At 46.2% G+C, this 17,506-nt stretch overlaps 1 protein-coding gene across 1 annotated transcript; it reads left to right on the top strand.

Annotated features, from left to right (window-relative positions):
* Nucleotides 1–269: 269 nt before the first annotated feature.
* On the top strand, nucleotides 270–16,325 carry LOC135532583 (keratin-associated protein 5-1-like; the record flags this gene model as incomplete). Its single annotated transcript, XM_064960341.1, has 6 exons — nucleotides 270–523; nucleotides 1,039–1,041; nucleotides 8,083–8,336; nucleotides 8,498–8,568; nucleotides 13,539–13,627; nucleotides 16,133–16,325. Coding segments are annotated over 6 exons (864 nt in total), but the record flags the coding sequence as incomplete, so codon positions are not given.
* Nucleotides 16,326–17,506: the final 1,181 nt, after the last annotated feature.

The following is a 17,506-nucleotide window of genomic DNA, read 5'->3' as shown; positions in this document are numbered from 1 at the left end:
TGTGTATCTGTGTGTGTGTCTATATCTCTCTCTCTGTGGTTGTCTCTCTGTGTGTGTGTCTCTGTGTGTGTCTCAATTTCTCTGTGTTTCTCTCTGTGAGTGTCTCTCTCTGTGTGTCTTTCTTTGTGTGTATGTGTCTTTGTGTGTAAGTGTGTGTGTGTGTGTATCTGTGTGTGTGTGTGTGTGTCTCTCTCTCTCTCTGTGTGTGTGTCTGTGTGTGTGTGTGTGACTCTCTCTATCTCTCTGTGTCTCTCTCTCTCTGCATTTACCTCTTTCTGTGTGTGTGTCTCTGTCTGTCTCTCTCTCTCTGTTTGTGTCTCTCTGTGTGTGTTTCTCTCTCTCTGTGTGTGTGTGTGTGTGTGTGTGTGTGTGTGTGTGTGTGTGTGTGTGTGTGTGTGTGTGTGTGTGTGTGTGTGTGTGTGTGTGTGTGTGTGTGTGTGTGTGTGTGTGTGTGTGTGTCTTTCTCTCTCTCTCTCTCTTTGTGTGTGTATCTCTCTCTCTATGTTTGTGTCTCTCTCTGTGTGTGTGTCTCTCTCTCTCTCTGTGTGTATCTCTCTCCATTTTTCTGTGTGTTTGTCTCTCTCTCTGTGTATCTCTCTGTGTGTCTCTCTCTCTGTGTGTGTTTCTCGCTCTGTGTATGTAAGAGGCTTACAGAACGTCTCACCCTATCCTCCGTGGTAAAGCACACAGCATTTCAGAAAAGCAGCACACTTATTTTAGACTATTGGAGTTCTAGGACCGTGTTTCTGACTGTAGCTAGCCAAGGAGATTACTGTTAAGTCCCAGAGTGTTCCAGATGTTTCAAAGGCAGTACTGTGTAGTAGACAGTGAGGAAGCATCGCACATCGCCTGTCAAACAAAAGGCCTTTACCACAGGACAGACAACATAAGCTCAGGGATGAAACAGTGTTTTCTAGAAACTACGCAGATTTTTGACAGTTGAGCTGTCTGGATTTCAGGATTTAGTTGTTGTTTTCTAGTTGTTGTTTTTCTGGTTCCGGTTGGAGCGAGCGGCCGCATCTACACTTCGGTCCGCAGGTAGTATAACTTTTTATAACTTTTCATTACATTTCGTTATAGTACAACGGTTTGATTTGTCTAATCTTAGCAATTTCTTCTTAGCCAGCTACATAGCCGTCTTTGTATCAACGACAATTGCATAATTATCGTATTTGTCGTCCTAACGTATCTGCCCAGCAGCTAGCTAAGCAGCTAGCTAAGCAGCTAAGCAGCTAGCTAACATCCACTGTCCACTAGCACTGTAGAAACTATTACACTCAACTGAACGACTCGATTAGCGTAGTGTCAGCTAGCTACATAGTTGTCTTCGTATCCAAGATAATTGTGCAGTTTAGAGTGTGTAGACTTAGAGTGATTATCTTAATTTACCGAGGTTAGCTAGCCAGCTATTTGTCGTCCTTAACGTAGGAAATTGCTAGCTAGCTAGCCAACAGCTAGCCAACCTCTACCGAATTGAACTCCAACTACCCGGTCAACATTGTCTTTTCCACAGGTAGTATCACATTTTCATTTCACTTCATTACAGTACAACGGTTTGATTTGTTTGATCGTAGTAGCCAGATACATAGCCGTCTTTGTATCTAAGACAATTGTGTAGTCTAGAGCGATTTTCTAGGTTAGCTGGCCAGCTATTGTGTTCTTCTAACGTAGTAGCCAGCTAGCCCCCGAATAGCAGCACTGTAGTAACTATTACAGTACAACGGTTTGTTTTGTTTGATCGTAGCTAGCTAGCTACATAGCCGTCTTTGTATCTAAGACAATTGTGTAGCCTAGAGCGATTTTCTAGGTTAGCCAGCCAGCTATTGTCGTTCTTTTAAGTAACGGAACGCAATCAACCCTGCTAGCTAGCCAGCTAGCCCCCGAATAGCAGCACTGTAGAAACTATTACACTCGACGGAACGACTTGATTAGTGTAGTGTCAACATCGCAGCCACTACCAGCTAGCCTACTCCAGCAGTACTGTTTCATTTCAATCATTTTAGTCAATAAGATTCTTGCTACGTAAGCTTAACTTTCTGAACATTCGAGACGTGTAGTCCACTTGTCATTCCAATCTCCTTTGCATTAGCGTAGCCTCTTCTGTACCCTGTTAACTATGTGTCTATCTATCCCTGTTCTCTCCTCTCTGCACAGACCATACAAACGCTCCACACCGCGTGGCCGTATGGCCACCCTAATCTGGTGGTCCCAGCGCGCACGACCCACGTGGAGTTCCTGGTCTCCGGTAGCCTCTGGAACTGCCGTGCGGCCAACAAGGCAGAGTTCATCTCAGCCTATGCCTCCTCCAGTCCCTCGACTTCCTGGCACTGACGGAAACATGGATCACCACAGATAACACTGCTACTCCTACTGCTCTCTCTTCGTCCGCCCACGTGTTCTCGCACACCCCGAGAGCTTCTGGTCAGCGGGGTGGTGGCACCGGGATCCTCATCTCTCCCAAGTGGTCATTCTCTCTCTCTCCCCTTACCCATCTATCTATCGCCTCCTTTGAATTCCATGCTGTCACAGTTACCAGCCCTTTCAAGCTTAACATTCTTATCATTTATCGCCCTCCAGGTTCCTCGGAGAGTTCATCAATGAGCTTGATGCCTTGATAAGCTCCTTTCCTGAGGACGGCTCACCTCTCACAGTCCTGGGCGACTTTAACCTCCCCACGTCTACCTTTGACTCATTCCTCTCTGCCTCCTTCTTTCCACTCCTCTCTCTCTTTGACCTCACCCTCTCACCTTCCCCCTACTCACAAGGCAGGCAATACGCTCGACCTCATCTTTACTAGATGCTGTTCTTCCACTAACCTCACTGCAACTCCCCTCCAAGTCTCCGACCACTACCTTGTATCCTTTTCCCTCTCGCTCTCATCCAACACTTCCCACACTGCCCCTACTCGGATGGTATCGCGCCGTCCCAACCTTCGCTCTCTCTCCCCCGCTACTCTTTCCTCTTCCATCCTTTCATCTCTTCCCTCTGCTCATACCTTCTCCAACCTTTCTCCTGACTCTGCCTCCTCAACCCTCCTCTCTTCCCTTTCTGCATCCTTTGACTCTCTATGTCCCCTATCCTCCAGGCCGGCTCGGTCTCTCCCCTCCCGCTCCGTGGCTCGATGACTCATTGCGAGCTCACAGAACAGAGCTCCGGGCAGCCGAGCGGAAATGGAGGAAAACCGCCTCCCTGCGGACCTGGCATCCTTTCACTCCCTCCTCTCTACATTTTCCTCCTCTGTCTCTGCTGCTAAAGCCACTTTCTACCACTCTAAATTCCAAGCATCTGCCTCTAACCCTAGGAAGCTCTTTGCCACCTTCTCCTCCCTTCTGAATCCTCCTCCCCTCCCCCTCCTCCCTCTCTGCAGATGACTTCGTCAACCATTTTGAAAAGAAGGTCGACGACATCCGATCCTCGTTTGCTAAGTCAAACGACACCGCTGGTTCTGCTCACACTGCCCTACCCTGTGCTCTGACCTCTTTCTCCCCTCTCTCTCCAGATGAAATCTCGCTTCTTGTGACGGTGCCGCCCAACAACCTGCCCGCTCGACCCTATCCCCTCCTCTCTCCTCCAGACCATTTCCGGGGACCTTCTCCCTTACCTCACCTCGCTCATCAACTCATCCCTGACCGCTGGCTACGTCCCTTCCGTCTTCAAGAGAGCGAGAGTTGCACCCCTTCTGAAGAAACCTACACTCGATCCCTCCGATGTCAACAACTACAGACCAGTATCCCTTCTTTCTTTTCTCTCCAAAACTCTTGAACGTGCGTCCTTGGCCAGCTCTCCTCTATCTCTCTCAGAATGACCTTCTTGATCCAAATCAGTCAGGTTTCAAGACTAGTCATTCAACGGAGACTGCTCTTCTCTGCATCACGGAGGCGCTCCGCACTGCTAAAGCTAACTCTCTCTCCTCTGCTCTCATCCTTCTAGACCTATCGGCTGCCTTCGATACTGTGAACCATCAGATCCTCCTCTCCACCCTCTCCGAGTTGGGCATCTCCGGCGCGGCCCACGCTTGGATTGCGTCCTACCTGACAGGTCGCTCCTACCAGGTGGCGTGGCGAGAATCTGTCTCCTGCCACGCGCTCTCACCACTGGTGTCCCCCAGGGCTCTGTTCTAGGCCCTCTCCTATTCTCGCTATACACCAAGTCACTTGGCTCTGTCATAACCTCACATGGTCTCTCCTATCATTGCTATGCAGACGACACACAATTAATCTTCTCCTTTCCCCCTTCTGATGACCAGGTGGCGAATCGCATCTCTGCATGTCTGGCAGACATATCAGTGTGGATGACGGATCACCACCTCAAGCTGAACTCGGCAAGACGGAGCTGCTCTTCCTCCCGGGGAAGGACTGCCCGTTCCATGATCTCGCCATCACGGTTGACAACTCCATTGTGTCCTCCTCCCAGAGCGCTAAGAACCTTGGCGTGATCCTGGACAACACCCTGTCGTTCTCAACCAACATCATGGCGGTGGCCCGTTCCTGTAGGTTCATGCTCTACAACATCCGCAGAGTACGACCCTGCCTCACACAGGAAGCGGCGCAGGTCCTAATCCAGGCACTTGTCATCTCCCGTCTGGATTACTGCACTTTCGCTGTTGGCTGGGCTCCCTGCCTGTGCCATTAAACCCCTACAACTCATCCAGAACGCCGCAGCCCGTCTGGTGTTCAACCTTCCCAAGTTCTCTCACGTCACCCCGCTCCTCCGCTCTCTCCACTGGCTTCCAGTTGAAGCTGCATCCGCTACAAGACCATGGTGCTTGCCTACGGAGCTGTGAGGGGAACGGCACCGCAGTACCTCCAGGCTCTGATCAGGCCCTACACCCAAGCAAGGGCACTGCGTTCATCCACCTCTGGCCTGCTCGCCTCCCTACCATTGAGGAAGTACAGTTCCCGCTCAGCCCAGTCAAAACTGTTCGCTGCTCTGGCCCCCCAATGGTGGAACAAACTCCCTCACGACGCCAGGACAGCGGAGTCAATCACCACCTTCCGGAGACACCTGAAACCCCACCTCTTCAAGGAATACCTAGGATAGGATAAGTAATCCTTCTCACCCCCCCCCCCCCTTAATGACTTAGATGCACTATTGTAAAGTGGCTGTTCCACTGGATGTCAGAAGGTGAATTCACCAATTTGTAAGTCGCTCTGGATAAGTGTCTGCTAAATGACTTAAATGTAAATGTAAATGTCTCTGTATGTGTGTCTCTCTGTGTGTGTGTCTCTACCTCTGTGTGTCTCTCTCTGTGTCTCTCTCTCTCTCTCACACACTCTCTCTCTCTCTCTCTCTCTCTCTGTGTGTCTCTCTCTCTGTGTGTGTGTCGCTCTCTCTCTGTGTTTGTCTCTCTCTGTGTGTGTCTTCTTCTCTGTGTGTCTCTCTCCATCTGTGTGGCTCCATCTATATCTGTCTGTGTCTCTCACTCTCTGTGTATCTCTCTGTGTATGTTTCTCTCTCTCTGTGTCTCACTATCGCTCTGTTTTTGTCTCTCTCTCTCTCCCTCTCTCTCTCTGTGTGTGTGTCTCTCTCTTTGTGTGTCTCTCTCTCTCTCTGTGTGCCTAACTCTCTGCGTGTGTGTCTCTCTCTGTGAGTTTGTCTGTCTCTTTCTCTGTGTGTGTCTCTATCTCTCCCTCTCTCTCTGTGTCTCTCTCTTTGTGTGTGTCTCTCTGTGTGTGTCTCTCTCTCTCTCTCTTTCTCGCTCTCTCTCTGGGTCTCTCTCTGTGTGTGTGTCTCTCTCTCTGTCTCTCTCTCTACGTGTGCGTATCTCTCTGTGTGTGTATCTCTCTGTGTGTATCTCTCTCTCTCTCTGTTTCTCTCTGTCTCTCTGTGTTGGTCTCTCTCTTTCTCTGTGTGTCTCTCTTTGTGTGTCTCTCTCTCTGTGTGTGTGTGTCTCTCTCTCTCTGTGAGTCTCTCTCTGTGTGTGTTTCTCAAATTCAAATTCAAATTCAAACTGCTTTATTGGCATGAAAAACATTGTGTCAATATTGCCAAAGCAACAATGTATACAATATACATTGTAACAAAATTCTAAATGATAGCAAATATAAAATATAAAAGTGTATTAAATAATAATACAAAATTAAATACAAAAATAATAATAATTACAGTAATAACAATAATAGCAATAACAATTAAGTTACTGCTTACTATGCAGATGTTATTATTCAGTGTCCCTCAGGCTATGGCAGGAAAATACATATTTGGCTGCAAGAGGAGCCATTGCTCCTTCGCCCATGAGGATTCTTAGTTTTTCCTCTGGGTTCAATTTGTAAAAATTTGGAATATGTTTAGTAATTTCTGTGAATAATGAATCTCTTTGTGAGGAATATTTATCACAGTAAAGGAGAAAGTGCATCTCTGTCTCTACCTCCCCTGTTATGCAGTGACCACATACACGCTCCTCTTTGGGTAGCCATGTCTTTTTATGTCTGCCGGTTTCTATTGCCAATCGGTGGTCACTCAGCCTGTACTTGGTAAGGATCTGTCTCTGCTTCGTATCTCTGACAGAGTAGAGATAATCAGCCAATTCATATTCTCTGTTTAGGGTCAGATAGCAATTTAGTCGGCTTTGGGATTTTGTTTCATTTTTCCAATGTTGTAAATATGATTCCTTTGATTGGTTCATGATTTTGCTTATTGGAATTCTTTCTTTTGAAGCAGTGCTGGTGTCAGCTTGGTTGGTGAGGTCCAACACCAGCTGACTGAGAGGGCTCGTTTCTGGGCTCAGCTCTTGGGTTTGAAGTGATTTAAATTGCAGACTTGAATTTGGACTTGAATTCAGATGTAGCCAAAATTTTAATGATCTTTTCTGTATTTTCATTATTACTGGAAAACGGCCCAATTCTGCCCTACATGCATTAGTTGGTGTATTTCTCTGAACTCTCTCTGTGTGTCTCTGTGTTTCTCTCTCTGTGTGTGTCTATGTGTGTGTGTCTCTCTCTGTGTGTTTGTCTCACTTTGTGTGTGTGTGTGTGTCTCTGTGTTCTCTCTATGTGTTTGTCTGGGTGTGTGTGTCTCTGTGTACTCTCTCTGTGTACTCTCTCTGTGTACTCTCTCTGTGTTCTCTCTCTGTGTTCTCTCTGTGTGTGTACTCTCTCTGTGTGTCTCCTTCTCTGTGTGTGTCCCTGTTGTGTGTCTCTCTCTGTGTGTGTCTCTCTCTCTCTCTCACTCTCTCTCTGTGTCTCTCTGTGTGTGTCTCTCACTCTTTGTGTGTGTCTCTCTCTCTGTCTCTCTCTCGCTGTGTGTGTTTTTCTCTCTACGTGTGTGTGTCTCTCTTTGTGTGTGTGTGTCTCTCTCTTGGTGTTTGTGTGTGCGTCTCAATCTGTGTCTCTCTCTCTCTTTTTTGTGCGTCTCTCTGTGTGTGTGTGTCTCTCTCTCTTCTTCTCTCTCTCTGTCTCTCTCTCGGTGTGTATCTCTCTCTTTGTGTCTCTCTGTGTGTGTCTCTGTGTGTGTGTGTGTGTGTGTGTGTGTCTCTCTCTCTCTGTAATTGTCTCTCTCTCTCTGTATTTATCTCTCTAGGTGTGTCTCTCTCTGTGTGTCTCTCTCTCTCTGTGTGCTTCTCTCTCTATGTGTGCATCTCTCTCTATGTGTGTGTGTCTCTCTCTCTTTCTCTCTCTCTGTCTCTCTCTCGGTGTGTGTCTCCCTGTGTGTGTCTCTCTGTGTGTGTGTGTCTCTCTGTGTGTGTGTGTCTCTCTGTGTGTGTGTGTCTCTCTGTGTGTGTGTGTCTCTATTTCTGTGTGTATCTCTCTGTGTGTGTGTATCTCTCTCTCTGTGTGAGTCTCTCTCGCTCTGTTTCTCTCTGTCTCTCTGTGTGTGTCTCTCTCTCTTTCTCTCTGTGTCTCTCTGTGAGTCTCTCTCTCTCTGTGTGTGTCTCTCTCTCTGTAATTGTCTCTCTCTCTCTGTATTTATCTCTCTCTGTGTGTCTCTCTCTCTGTTTCTCTCTCTGTGTGTGTCTGTGTGTGTGTGACCCTCTCTCTGTGTGTGTGTTTCTCTCTCAGTATGTGTCTCTCTTTTTAACTCCTTTTTTGGGGTCTCTGTGTGTGTGTCAATCTCTCTGTGTGTTTGTCTCTCTTTGTTTGAGAGTCTCTCTCTGTGTGTGTCTCTCTGTCTCTCTTTGTGTGTGTGTGTCTCTCTCTCTCTCTCTCTCTGTGCTTCTGTGTGTGTGTGTGTGAGTCTCTCTCTCTCTGTGTCTCTGTGTGTTTCTCTCTCTCTGTGTGTTTCTCTCTCTGTGTGTGTCTCTCTCTGTGTGTGTCTCTCTCTGTGTGTGTGTCTCTCTGTGTGTGTGTCTCTCTCTGTGTGTGTGTGTGTGTGTGTGTGTGTGTGTGTGTGTGTGTGTGTGTGTGTGTGTGTGTGTGTGTGTGTGTGTGTGTGACTCTCTCTCTCTGCATCTCTCTTTCTCTTCTGGTGTCTCACTATGGGTGTGTGTCTCTCTCTCTTTCTCGCTCTGTTTGGGTATCTCTCTCTGTGTTTCAATTATCTCTCTGTGTGTGTCTCTCTCTCTCTGTGGGTCTGTGTCTCTCTCTTTGTTTGTGTGTCTCTGTGTGTGTGTGTCTGTGTATCTCTCTTTGTCTCTCTCTCTGTGTGTGTCTCTCTCTGTGTGTGTGTCTCTCTCTCTCTGTGTCTGTGTCTCTCTTTCTGTCTCTCTCTCTCTCTGTATCTCTCTTTATCTCCTGGTGTCTCACTATATCTCTCTCTCTCTCTCTCTCTCTCTCTCTCTCTCTGTTTGTCTCCCTCTATGTGTGTGTGTCTCTCTCTCTCTCTCTGTGTCTGTCTTTCTCTCTCTCTCTCTTTGTGTGTGTCTCTCTCTCTGTGTGTCTGTCTTTCTCTCTCTCTCTCTTTGTGTGTGTCTCTCTCTCTCGGTGTCTCTCTCTCTCTCTCTCTGTGTGTGTGTCTCTCTCTTTGTATCAAATATCTCTGTGTGTGTGTGTCTCTCTCTCTGTGGGTCTGTGTCTCTCTCTTTGTGTGCTTTCGTCTGGTGGAAGAGAAGCGGACCAACATGCAGCGTGGTATTTTTGAGACATGTTTAATGAGGAATGTAAAAACGAACTATACAAAAACAACAAACGGAAGGTGAAAACCTATACAGCCTATCTGGTGACAACAAACACAGAGACAGGAACAATCACCCACGAAATACTCAAAGAATATGACTGCCTCAGGCAGCCATAGACAATGCTACACACCCCCAAGACAAAACACACCACAAAAAACCCATGTCACACCCTGGCCTGACCAAATAAATGCAGACAAACACAATATACTTCGACCAGGGCGTGACAGTGTCTCTCTCTCTCTGTGTGCGTGTCTGTGTGTGTGTGTGTGTGTATCTCTATGTGTGTGTCTCTCGCTCTGTCTCTCTCTCTGTGTGTGTCTCTCTGTGTGTGTCTCTCTCTCTCTCTCTGTGTCTGTGTCTCTCTCTCTCTGTATCTCTCTTTCTCTCCTGGTGTCTCACTATGTGTGCATGTCTCTCTCTCTGTGTGTGTCGCTCTCTCTCTGTGTGTGTGTGTGTGTCTCAGTGTGTGTGTGTCTCTCTCTCTCTGTGTGTCTCTCTCTGTGTTTGTCTCCCTTTATGTATGTGTGTCACTCTCTGTGTGTGTCTCTCTCACTCTTTCTCTCTGTGGGTCCCTCTCTCTGTGTGTCAAATCTCTCTCTGTGTGTCTCTCTCTCTCTCTGTGGGGCTGTGTCTCTCTCATTGTGTGTGTGTCTCCGTGTGTGTGTGTGTGTGTGTGTGTCTGTGTCTCTCTTTCTGTGTCTTTCTCTCTGTGTGTGTGTGTGTGTGTGTGTGTGTGTGTGTGTGTGTGGCACACACATTGTGTCACACACACACATTGTGTCACACACACACACATTGTGTCACACACACACAGAGTGTGAGACACACACACACACAGAGTGAGACACACACACACACAGAGTGTGAGACACACACACACACAGAGTGTGAGACACACACACACACACAGAGTGTGAGACACACACACACACAGAGTGTGAGACACACACACACAGAGTGTGAGAGACACACACACACACACACACACACACACCGAGTGTGAGAGACACACACACACACACAGAGTGTGAGAGACACACACACACACACACAGAGTCTGAGAGACACACACACAGTGTGAGAGACACACACACACACACACAGAGTGTGAGAGACACACACACACACACACACACACACACACACACAGAGTGTGAGAGCCACACACACAGTGTGAGAGACACACACACAGAGTGTGAGAGACACACACACACACACAGAGTGTGAGACACACACACACACACAGTGTGAGAGACACACACACACACACACAGAGTGTGAGAGCCACACACACAGTGTGAGAGACACACACACACACACAGAGTGTGAGAGACACACACACACAGAGTGTGAGACACACACACACACAGAGTGTGAGACACACACACACACAGAGTGTGAGACACACACACACACAGAGTGTGAGACACACACACACACAGAGTGTGAGACACACACACACAGAGTGTGAGACACACACACAGAGTGTGAGAGACACACACACACACACAGAGTGTGAGAGACACACACACACACACACAGAGTGTGAGAGACACACACACACACACACAGAGTGTGAGAGACACACACACACACACACACACAGAGTGTGAGAGACACACACACACACACAGAGTGTGAGAGACACACACACACACACAGAGTGAGAGACACACACACACACACAGAGTGAGAGACACACACACACACACACACAGAGTGTGAGAGACACACACACAGTGTGAGAGACACACACACACACACACAGAGTGTGAGAGACACACACACACACACACACACACACAGAGTGTGAGAGCCACACACACAGTGTGAGAGACACACACACAGAGTGTGAGAGACACACACACACACACAGAGTGTGAGACACACACACACAGTGTGAGAGTGTGACACACACACACACACACACAGAGTGTGAGACACACACACACACACAGTGTGAGACACACACACACACACAGAGTGTGAGAGACACACACACACACACACACACAGAGTGAGAGAGACACACACACACACAGAGTGTGAGACACACACACACACAGAGTGTGAGACACACACACACACACAGAGTGTGAGACACACACACACACAGAGTGTGAGACACACACACACAGAGTGTGAGACACACACACAGAGTGTGAGAGACACACACACACACACAGAGTGTGAGAGACACACACACACACAGAGTGTGAGAGACACACACACACACACACACACACAGAGTGTGAGAGACACACACAGTGTGAGAGACACACACACACACACAGAGTGTGAGAGACACACACACACACACACACACAGAGTGTGAGAGACACACACACACACACAGAGTGTGAGAGACACACAACACACACAGAGTGAGAGACACACACACACACACACAGAGTGAGAGACACACACACACACACACACACGCACAGAGTGAGAGACATACACACACACAGAGACACACAGAGACACAGAGAGAGATACACACACAGAGCAAGAGAGACACACACACACAGAGAGAGACACACACATCACACAAACCCCCAAAATAGTTAATGAATCATGTGTGTGTGTATCCTGTTGCATTGCATCCTCTGGATCAGCAGTTGTATGTTTAAGTGCGGGGATTTCTAGGTACAATAAGTGGTTAATATTTAATCAAGTATCAACAGTACAGCTGTTCAAAGAGAGGCACTTTAATGTATATTTGATGAGCAGGAGATGTGTCCCTGACAGACCCTGCCATACACACTCCACTAGAGTCCACTAGGGATTTTTTTTAAATGGTTCCAAATAAAACCAGCACTTTGAAGCATTCTGTTGTGCACTTGAGTGAGGACCCAAAAGCGGTTTAACAAAAACAGAGTTCTTTAATGAGAACACAGGAAAGACATAGATCCTCTTCAGACGTTGATAACGGCAAAATAGACAACCCGCAGAGAGGGCGATAAATGAAACATAAAGTCCCTCTGATAAATAACAAGAGAGTCCCCTTAGCAGCAGAGGAGAATAGCTGGGTTAGCGGCGACAGGCTGCAGGTCGCTCTGGGTAGACGCGGGTCATAGAGGAACAGTGGTACCTGATCTCACGTAGCATCAGATGAACTGGACACAGTGCAAACGAAAGACAGTTAGTAGTGTACAGGATGCACCTGCCAGGCAGATTCCGACAGGATAGGACAAGGATGAAGCAAACGAGACGATAGCTTGCTTCTGGCATGAGAAACTCAAACGAGAATCTGACACCGAAAGTAGCAGGAACAGAGAGAGAAATAGAGACCTAATCAGAGGGAAAAAAGGGAACAGGTGGGGAAAGGGTGAACGAGGTAGTTAGAGGAGATGAGGAACAGCTGGAGAAGGAGAGAAAGAGAAGGTAACCTAATAAGACCAGCAGAGAGAGACAGAGTGAAGAGAAAGAACAGGAACAAGATATAATAAGACATGACACATTCCCAAAAATATGTAAAAAAAGATTAAAATAAAATAAAAATTGCCTTAATTGCTATTAGCCCATACAAACACATTGCATTCAAATCTAAAGGAAATTGTTTCAGAAGTGTCTCTGTCCTTTATATATATATATATATATATATATATATATATATATGTATATATATCCACTCAATTGTTTCGACACACTTACTTATTCAAGGGTTTTAGAATCAAAACTATGAAATAAAACATTTGATTTTGATTTTATATTTGAGATTCTTCAAAGATGCCACCATTTGCCTTGATGACAGCTTTGCACACTCTTAGCATTCTCTCAACCAGCTTGATGAATGCATTTCAAAAAGTTAATTTATGGAATTTCAATCAATTGTCTTGTGACAAGGTAGGGGGGTATACAGAAGATAGCCATATTTGGTAAAAGTCCATATTATGGCAAGAACAGCTCAATACAGAAAATGTCAAGAACTTTGAACGTTTCTTTAAGTGCAGTCGTAAAAACAATCAGCGCTATGATGAAACTGGCTCTCCTGAGGACAACCACAGGAAAGGAAGACCCAGAGTTACCTCTGCAAAGATTGCATCCCAAATAACTGCTTCACAGAGTTCAAGTAACAGACACATCTCAACATCAATGCTGTCCATTGACTACAGCGCAGCGTTTAACACCATAGTGCCCATGAAGCCCATCACTAAGCTAAGGACCCTGGGATTAAACACCTCCCTCTGAAACTGGATTCTGGACTTCCTGATGGGCCACCCCCAGGTGGTGAGGGTAGGTAGCAACACATCTGCCACGCTGATCCTCAACACTGGGGCCCCTCAGGGTTGTGTACCTCCTGTACTCCCTGTTCACCCATGGCTGTGTGGCCAAACACGACTACAACACCATCATTATGTTTTCTGATGACACAACAGTGGTAGGCCTGATCACCGACAACGATGAGACAGCCTATAGGGATGAGGTCAGAGAACAGTCAGTGTGGTGCCAGGACAACAACCTCTCCCTCAACGTGAGCAAGACAAAGGCGCTGATCGTGGACTACATGAAAAGGGGGGCCGAACAGAACCCCATTAACTTCTTGCGTCGAGCAATCCCGTATCCGGGAGCGTAATCATAGCCTCAAGCTCATTACCATAATGCAACGTTAACTATTCATGAAAATCGCAAATGAAATGAAAGAAATATATTCACTCAAAGGCTTAGCCTTTTGTTAACAACACTGTCATCTCAGATTTTCAAAATATGCTTTTCAACCATAGCTACACAAGCATTTGTGTAAGAGTATTGATAGCTAGCATAGCATTAAGCCTAGCATTCAGCAGGCAACATTTTCACAAAAACAAGAAAAGCATTCAAATAAAATCATTTACCTTTGAAGAACTTTGGATGTTTTCAATGAGGAGACTCTCAGTTAGATAGCAAATGTTTAGTTTTTCCAAAAAGATTATTTGTGTAGGAGAAATCACTTCATTTTGTTCATCACATTTGGCTAAGAAAATAAATAAATAATTCAGTCATTACAACGCCAAACTTTTTTCCAAATTAACTCCATAATATCGACAGAAACATGGCAAACGTTGTTTAGAATCAATCCTCAAGGTGTTTTTCGCATATCTATTCGATGATAAATCATTCGTGGCAGTTGGGTTTCTCCTCGGAAGCAAATGGAAAAATACACGCAGCTGGAGATTACGCAATAATTGCGACGGAGGACACCAAGCAAGCTCCTGGTAGATGTAGTGTAAAATGGTATGCCTACAAATACGCCACAATGCTGCAGACACCTTGGGGAAACGACAGAAAGTGTAAGCTCATTCCTGGCGCATTCACAGCCATATAAGGAGACATTGGAACACAGCGCCTTCAAAATCTGGGGCATTTCCTGTTTGAAATTTCATCTTGGTTTCGCCTGTAGCATCAGTTCTGTGGCACTCACAGATAATATCTTTGCAGTTTTGGAAACGTCAGAGTGTTTTCTTTCCAAAGCTGTCAATTATATGCATCGTCGAGCATCTTTTCGTGACAAAATATCTTGTTTAAAACGGGAACGTTTTTTTATCCAATAATTAAAAGAGCGCCCCCTATATCGAAGAAGTTACGGTAACAGTCCGATGTGCTCTAGACAGCTCGCGGGCTGCGGCTAGCGGATGGGCATTCAGTGGATGGAGCCAGTTGAGAGACCCCCTCAGGCGAATCACGTCAGTTGTCCAGTCTGCGCCGTACGCACTACCCTCTGCAGTGCCTTACGGTCAGATGCCGAGCAGTTGCCATACCAGGTGGCAGAGCAACCGGTTAGGAAGCTCTTGACTGTGTAGCTGTAGAACCTTTTGAGGATCTGGGTCCCATGCCAAATCTTTTCATTCTCCTGAGGGGTTCAAATGTTTTGTTTTGCCCCCTTCACAACTGTCTTGGTGTGTTTGGACCATGATAGTTCGTTGGTGATGTAGACATCAAGGAACTTGAAACTCTCGACCCGCTCCACTACAGCCCCGTTGATGTTAAGAGGGCCATTGGACAAATTCTTTGGCCACGATACCAATTTTGCCAATTGGCTTGGTTTACCACAAGGAGCCCTGCTTATGTGTCTGCCGACGTAATTGCATGGGCCACAACAGACTTTCTTCCGTCACGACGTCCCTCAAGGGCTCTTCTGCTAGCTTGCTAGAAACGACCCGCTAGCTGCCTGAAGCCACTCACTGGACTTCTATAATAACTCGGCTACCCATGCCTCACCCTAACGTCAATATGCATTGTCCATTGCTGTTTTGGGCCTCTAGCCCTGCTCAATACGCCTTAGTTAACCCTTTAGTTCCACCTCCCACACATGTGGTGACCTCGCCTGTTATGTTTCTAGAGACAATATCTCTCTCATCGTCACTCAATGCATAGGCTTACCTCCACTGTATTCACATCCTACCATACCTTTGTCAGTATATTATGTCTTGAATCTATTCCACCGTGCCCAGAAACCTGCTCCTTTTACTCTCTGTTCCGAACGCACTAGACAACCAGTTATTTTAGCCTTTAGCCGTACTCTTATCCTACTCCTCCTCTGTTCCTCTGGTGATGTAGAGGTGAATCCAGGCCCTGCAGTGCCTAGCTCCACTCCCATTCCCCGTAAAGCCTTGGTTTCATGCATATTAACATTAGAAGCCTCCTCCCTAAGTTTTTTTTATTCACTGCCCTAGCACACTCTGCCAACCAAGATGTCCTAGCCGTGTCTGAATCCTGGCTTAGGAAGACATTTCCATCCCTAACTATAATATTTTCCAACAAGATAGAACTGCCAAAGGGGGCGGAGTTCCAATCTACTGCAGAGTTAGCCTGCAGAGTTCTGTCTTACTATCCAAGTCTGTGCCCAAACAATTTTTAAGTTTCTACTTTTAAAAATCCACCTCTACAGAAACAAGTCTCTTACCATTGCCGCTTGCTTTAGACCACCTTCTGCCCCCAGCTGTGCCCTGGACACATATGTGAATTGATTGCACCCCATCTATCTTCAGAGCTCTTGCTGCTAGGTGACCTAAACTGGGGCATGCTTAACACCCCGCCCATCCTACAATCTAAGCATGAAGCTCTCAATCTCACACAAATTATCAAATAACCCACCAGGTACAACACCAAATCCGTAAACACAGGCACCCTCATAGACATCATCCTATCCAACCTGTCCTCCAAATACTCCTATGCTGTCTTTAACCAGGATCTCAGCGATCACGACATCTTTGCCTGCGTCCGTAATGGGTCTGTGGTCAAGCGACCACCACTCATCACTGTCAAACACTCCCTACCTCCCCTACTGTAAAAGACATTTGCGGTTGATATATTATCGATTATATATTTTAAAAACGTGATTATAAAAAAGTTTGACATGTTTCTGTGGACATAATGGAAACTATTTGGAATTTTTGTCTGCGTTGTCGTGACCGCTCTTTCCTGGGGATTTCTGAACATAACGCGACAAACAAACGGAGGTATTTTGGATATAAAAATCATCTTTATGAAACAAATGGAACATTTTGTGTAACTGGGAGTCTCGTGAGTGAAAACATCCGAAGATCATCAAAGGTAAATGATTAATTTGATTGGTCACGAAAATCAGAAAAGCAATCTACCTGATGCTAAGTGTACTTAATGTTTTATTGTGCGATCGATAAACTTACACAAACGCTTGGATTGCTTTCTCTGTAAAGCATAATTTCAAAATCTGACACGACAGGTAGATTAACACAAGGCTAATCTGTGTTTTCCTATATTGCACTTGTGATTTTATGAATATAAATATTTATAGTAATATTTATTGTATGTAGCGCTATGCTATTCAGCGGTTGTTGATGACACTTATCCCGATCGGGGGATTGCAGCCACAACAGGTTAACAAATAGATCACCGACCATTTCGAATCCCACTGTACCTTCTCCTCTGTGCAATCTGGTTTCCGAGCTGGTCCCGGGTGCACCTCAGCCACAAGTCCTAAATGATATCATAACCACCATTGTCGATAAGAGACAATACTGTGCAGCTGAATTCATCGAACTGGCCAAGGCATTCGACTCTGTCAATCACCATATTCTTATCGGCAGACTCAACAGCCTTGGTTTCTCAAATGACTGCCTAGCCTGGTTCACCAACTACTTATCTTACAGAGTTCAGTGTGTCAAATTGGAGTGCCTGTTGTCCAGACCTCTGGCAGTCTCTATGGGGGTGCCACAAGGGTTCAATCCTCGGGCTGACTCTTTTCTCTGTATGCATCAATGATGTCGCTCTTGCTGCTGGTGATTCTCAACTTCATGAGGCGCAGGCACTTCATCCAGACAAAAACTCAAAAATTTCCATTACAGTCCTTTAGAAACATGTCAAACAATGTATGGAATCAATAGTTAGGATGTTTTTAACATAAAACATCAATGACGTTCCAACCGGAGAATTCCTTTGTCTTCAGAAAAGCACTGGAACGAGTGGTAACTGTTGGGAGACCAAGGCTCT

The sequence above is a fragment of the Oncorhynchus masou genome, chromosome 1, assembly GCF_036934945.1.
Source record: "Oncorhynchus masou masou isolate Uvic2021 chromosome 1, UVic_Omas_1.1, whole genome shotgun sequence".
Taxonomy (NCBI): Eukaryota; Metazoa; Chordata; class Actinopteri; order Salmoniformes; family Salmonidae; genus Oncorhynchus; species Oncorhynchus masou.
This window is presented reverse-complemented; position numbering and strand designations above follow the sequence as displayed.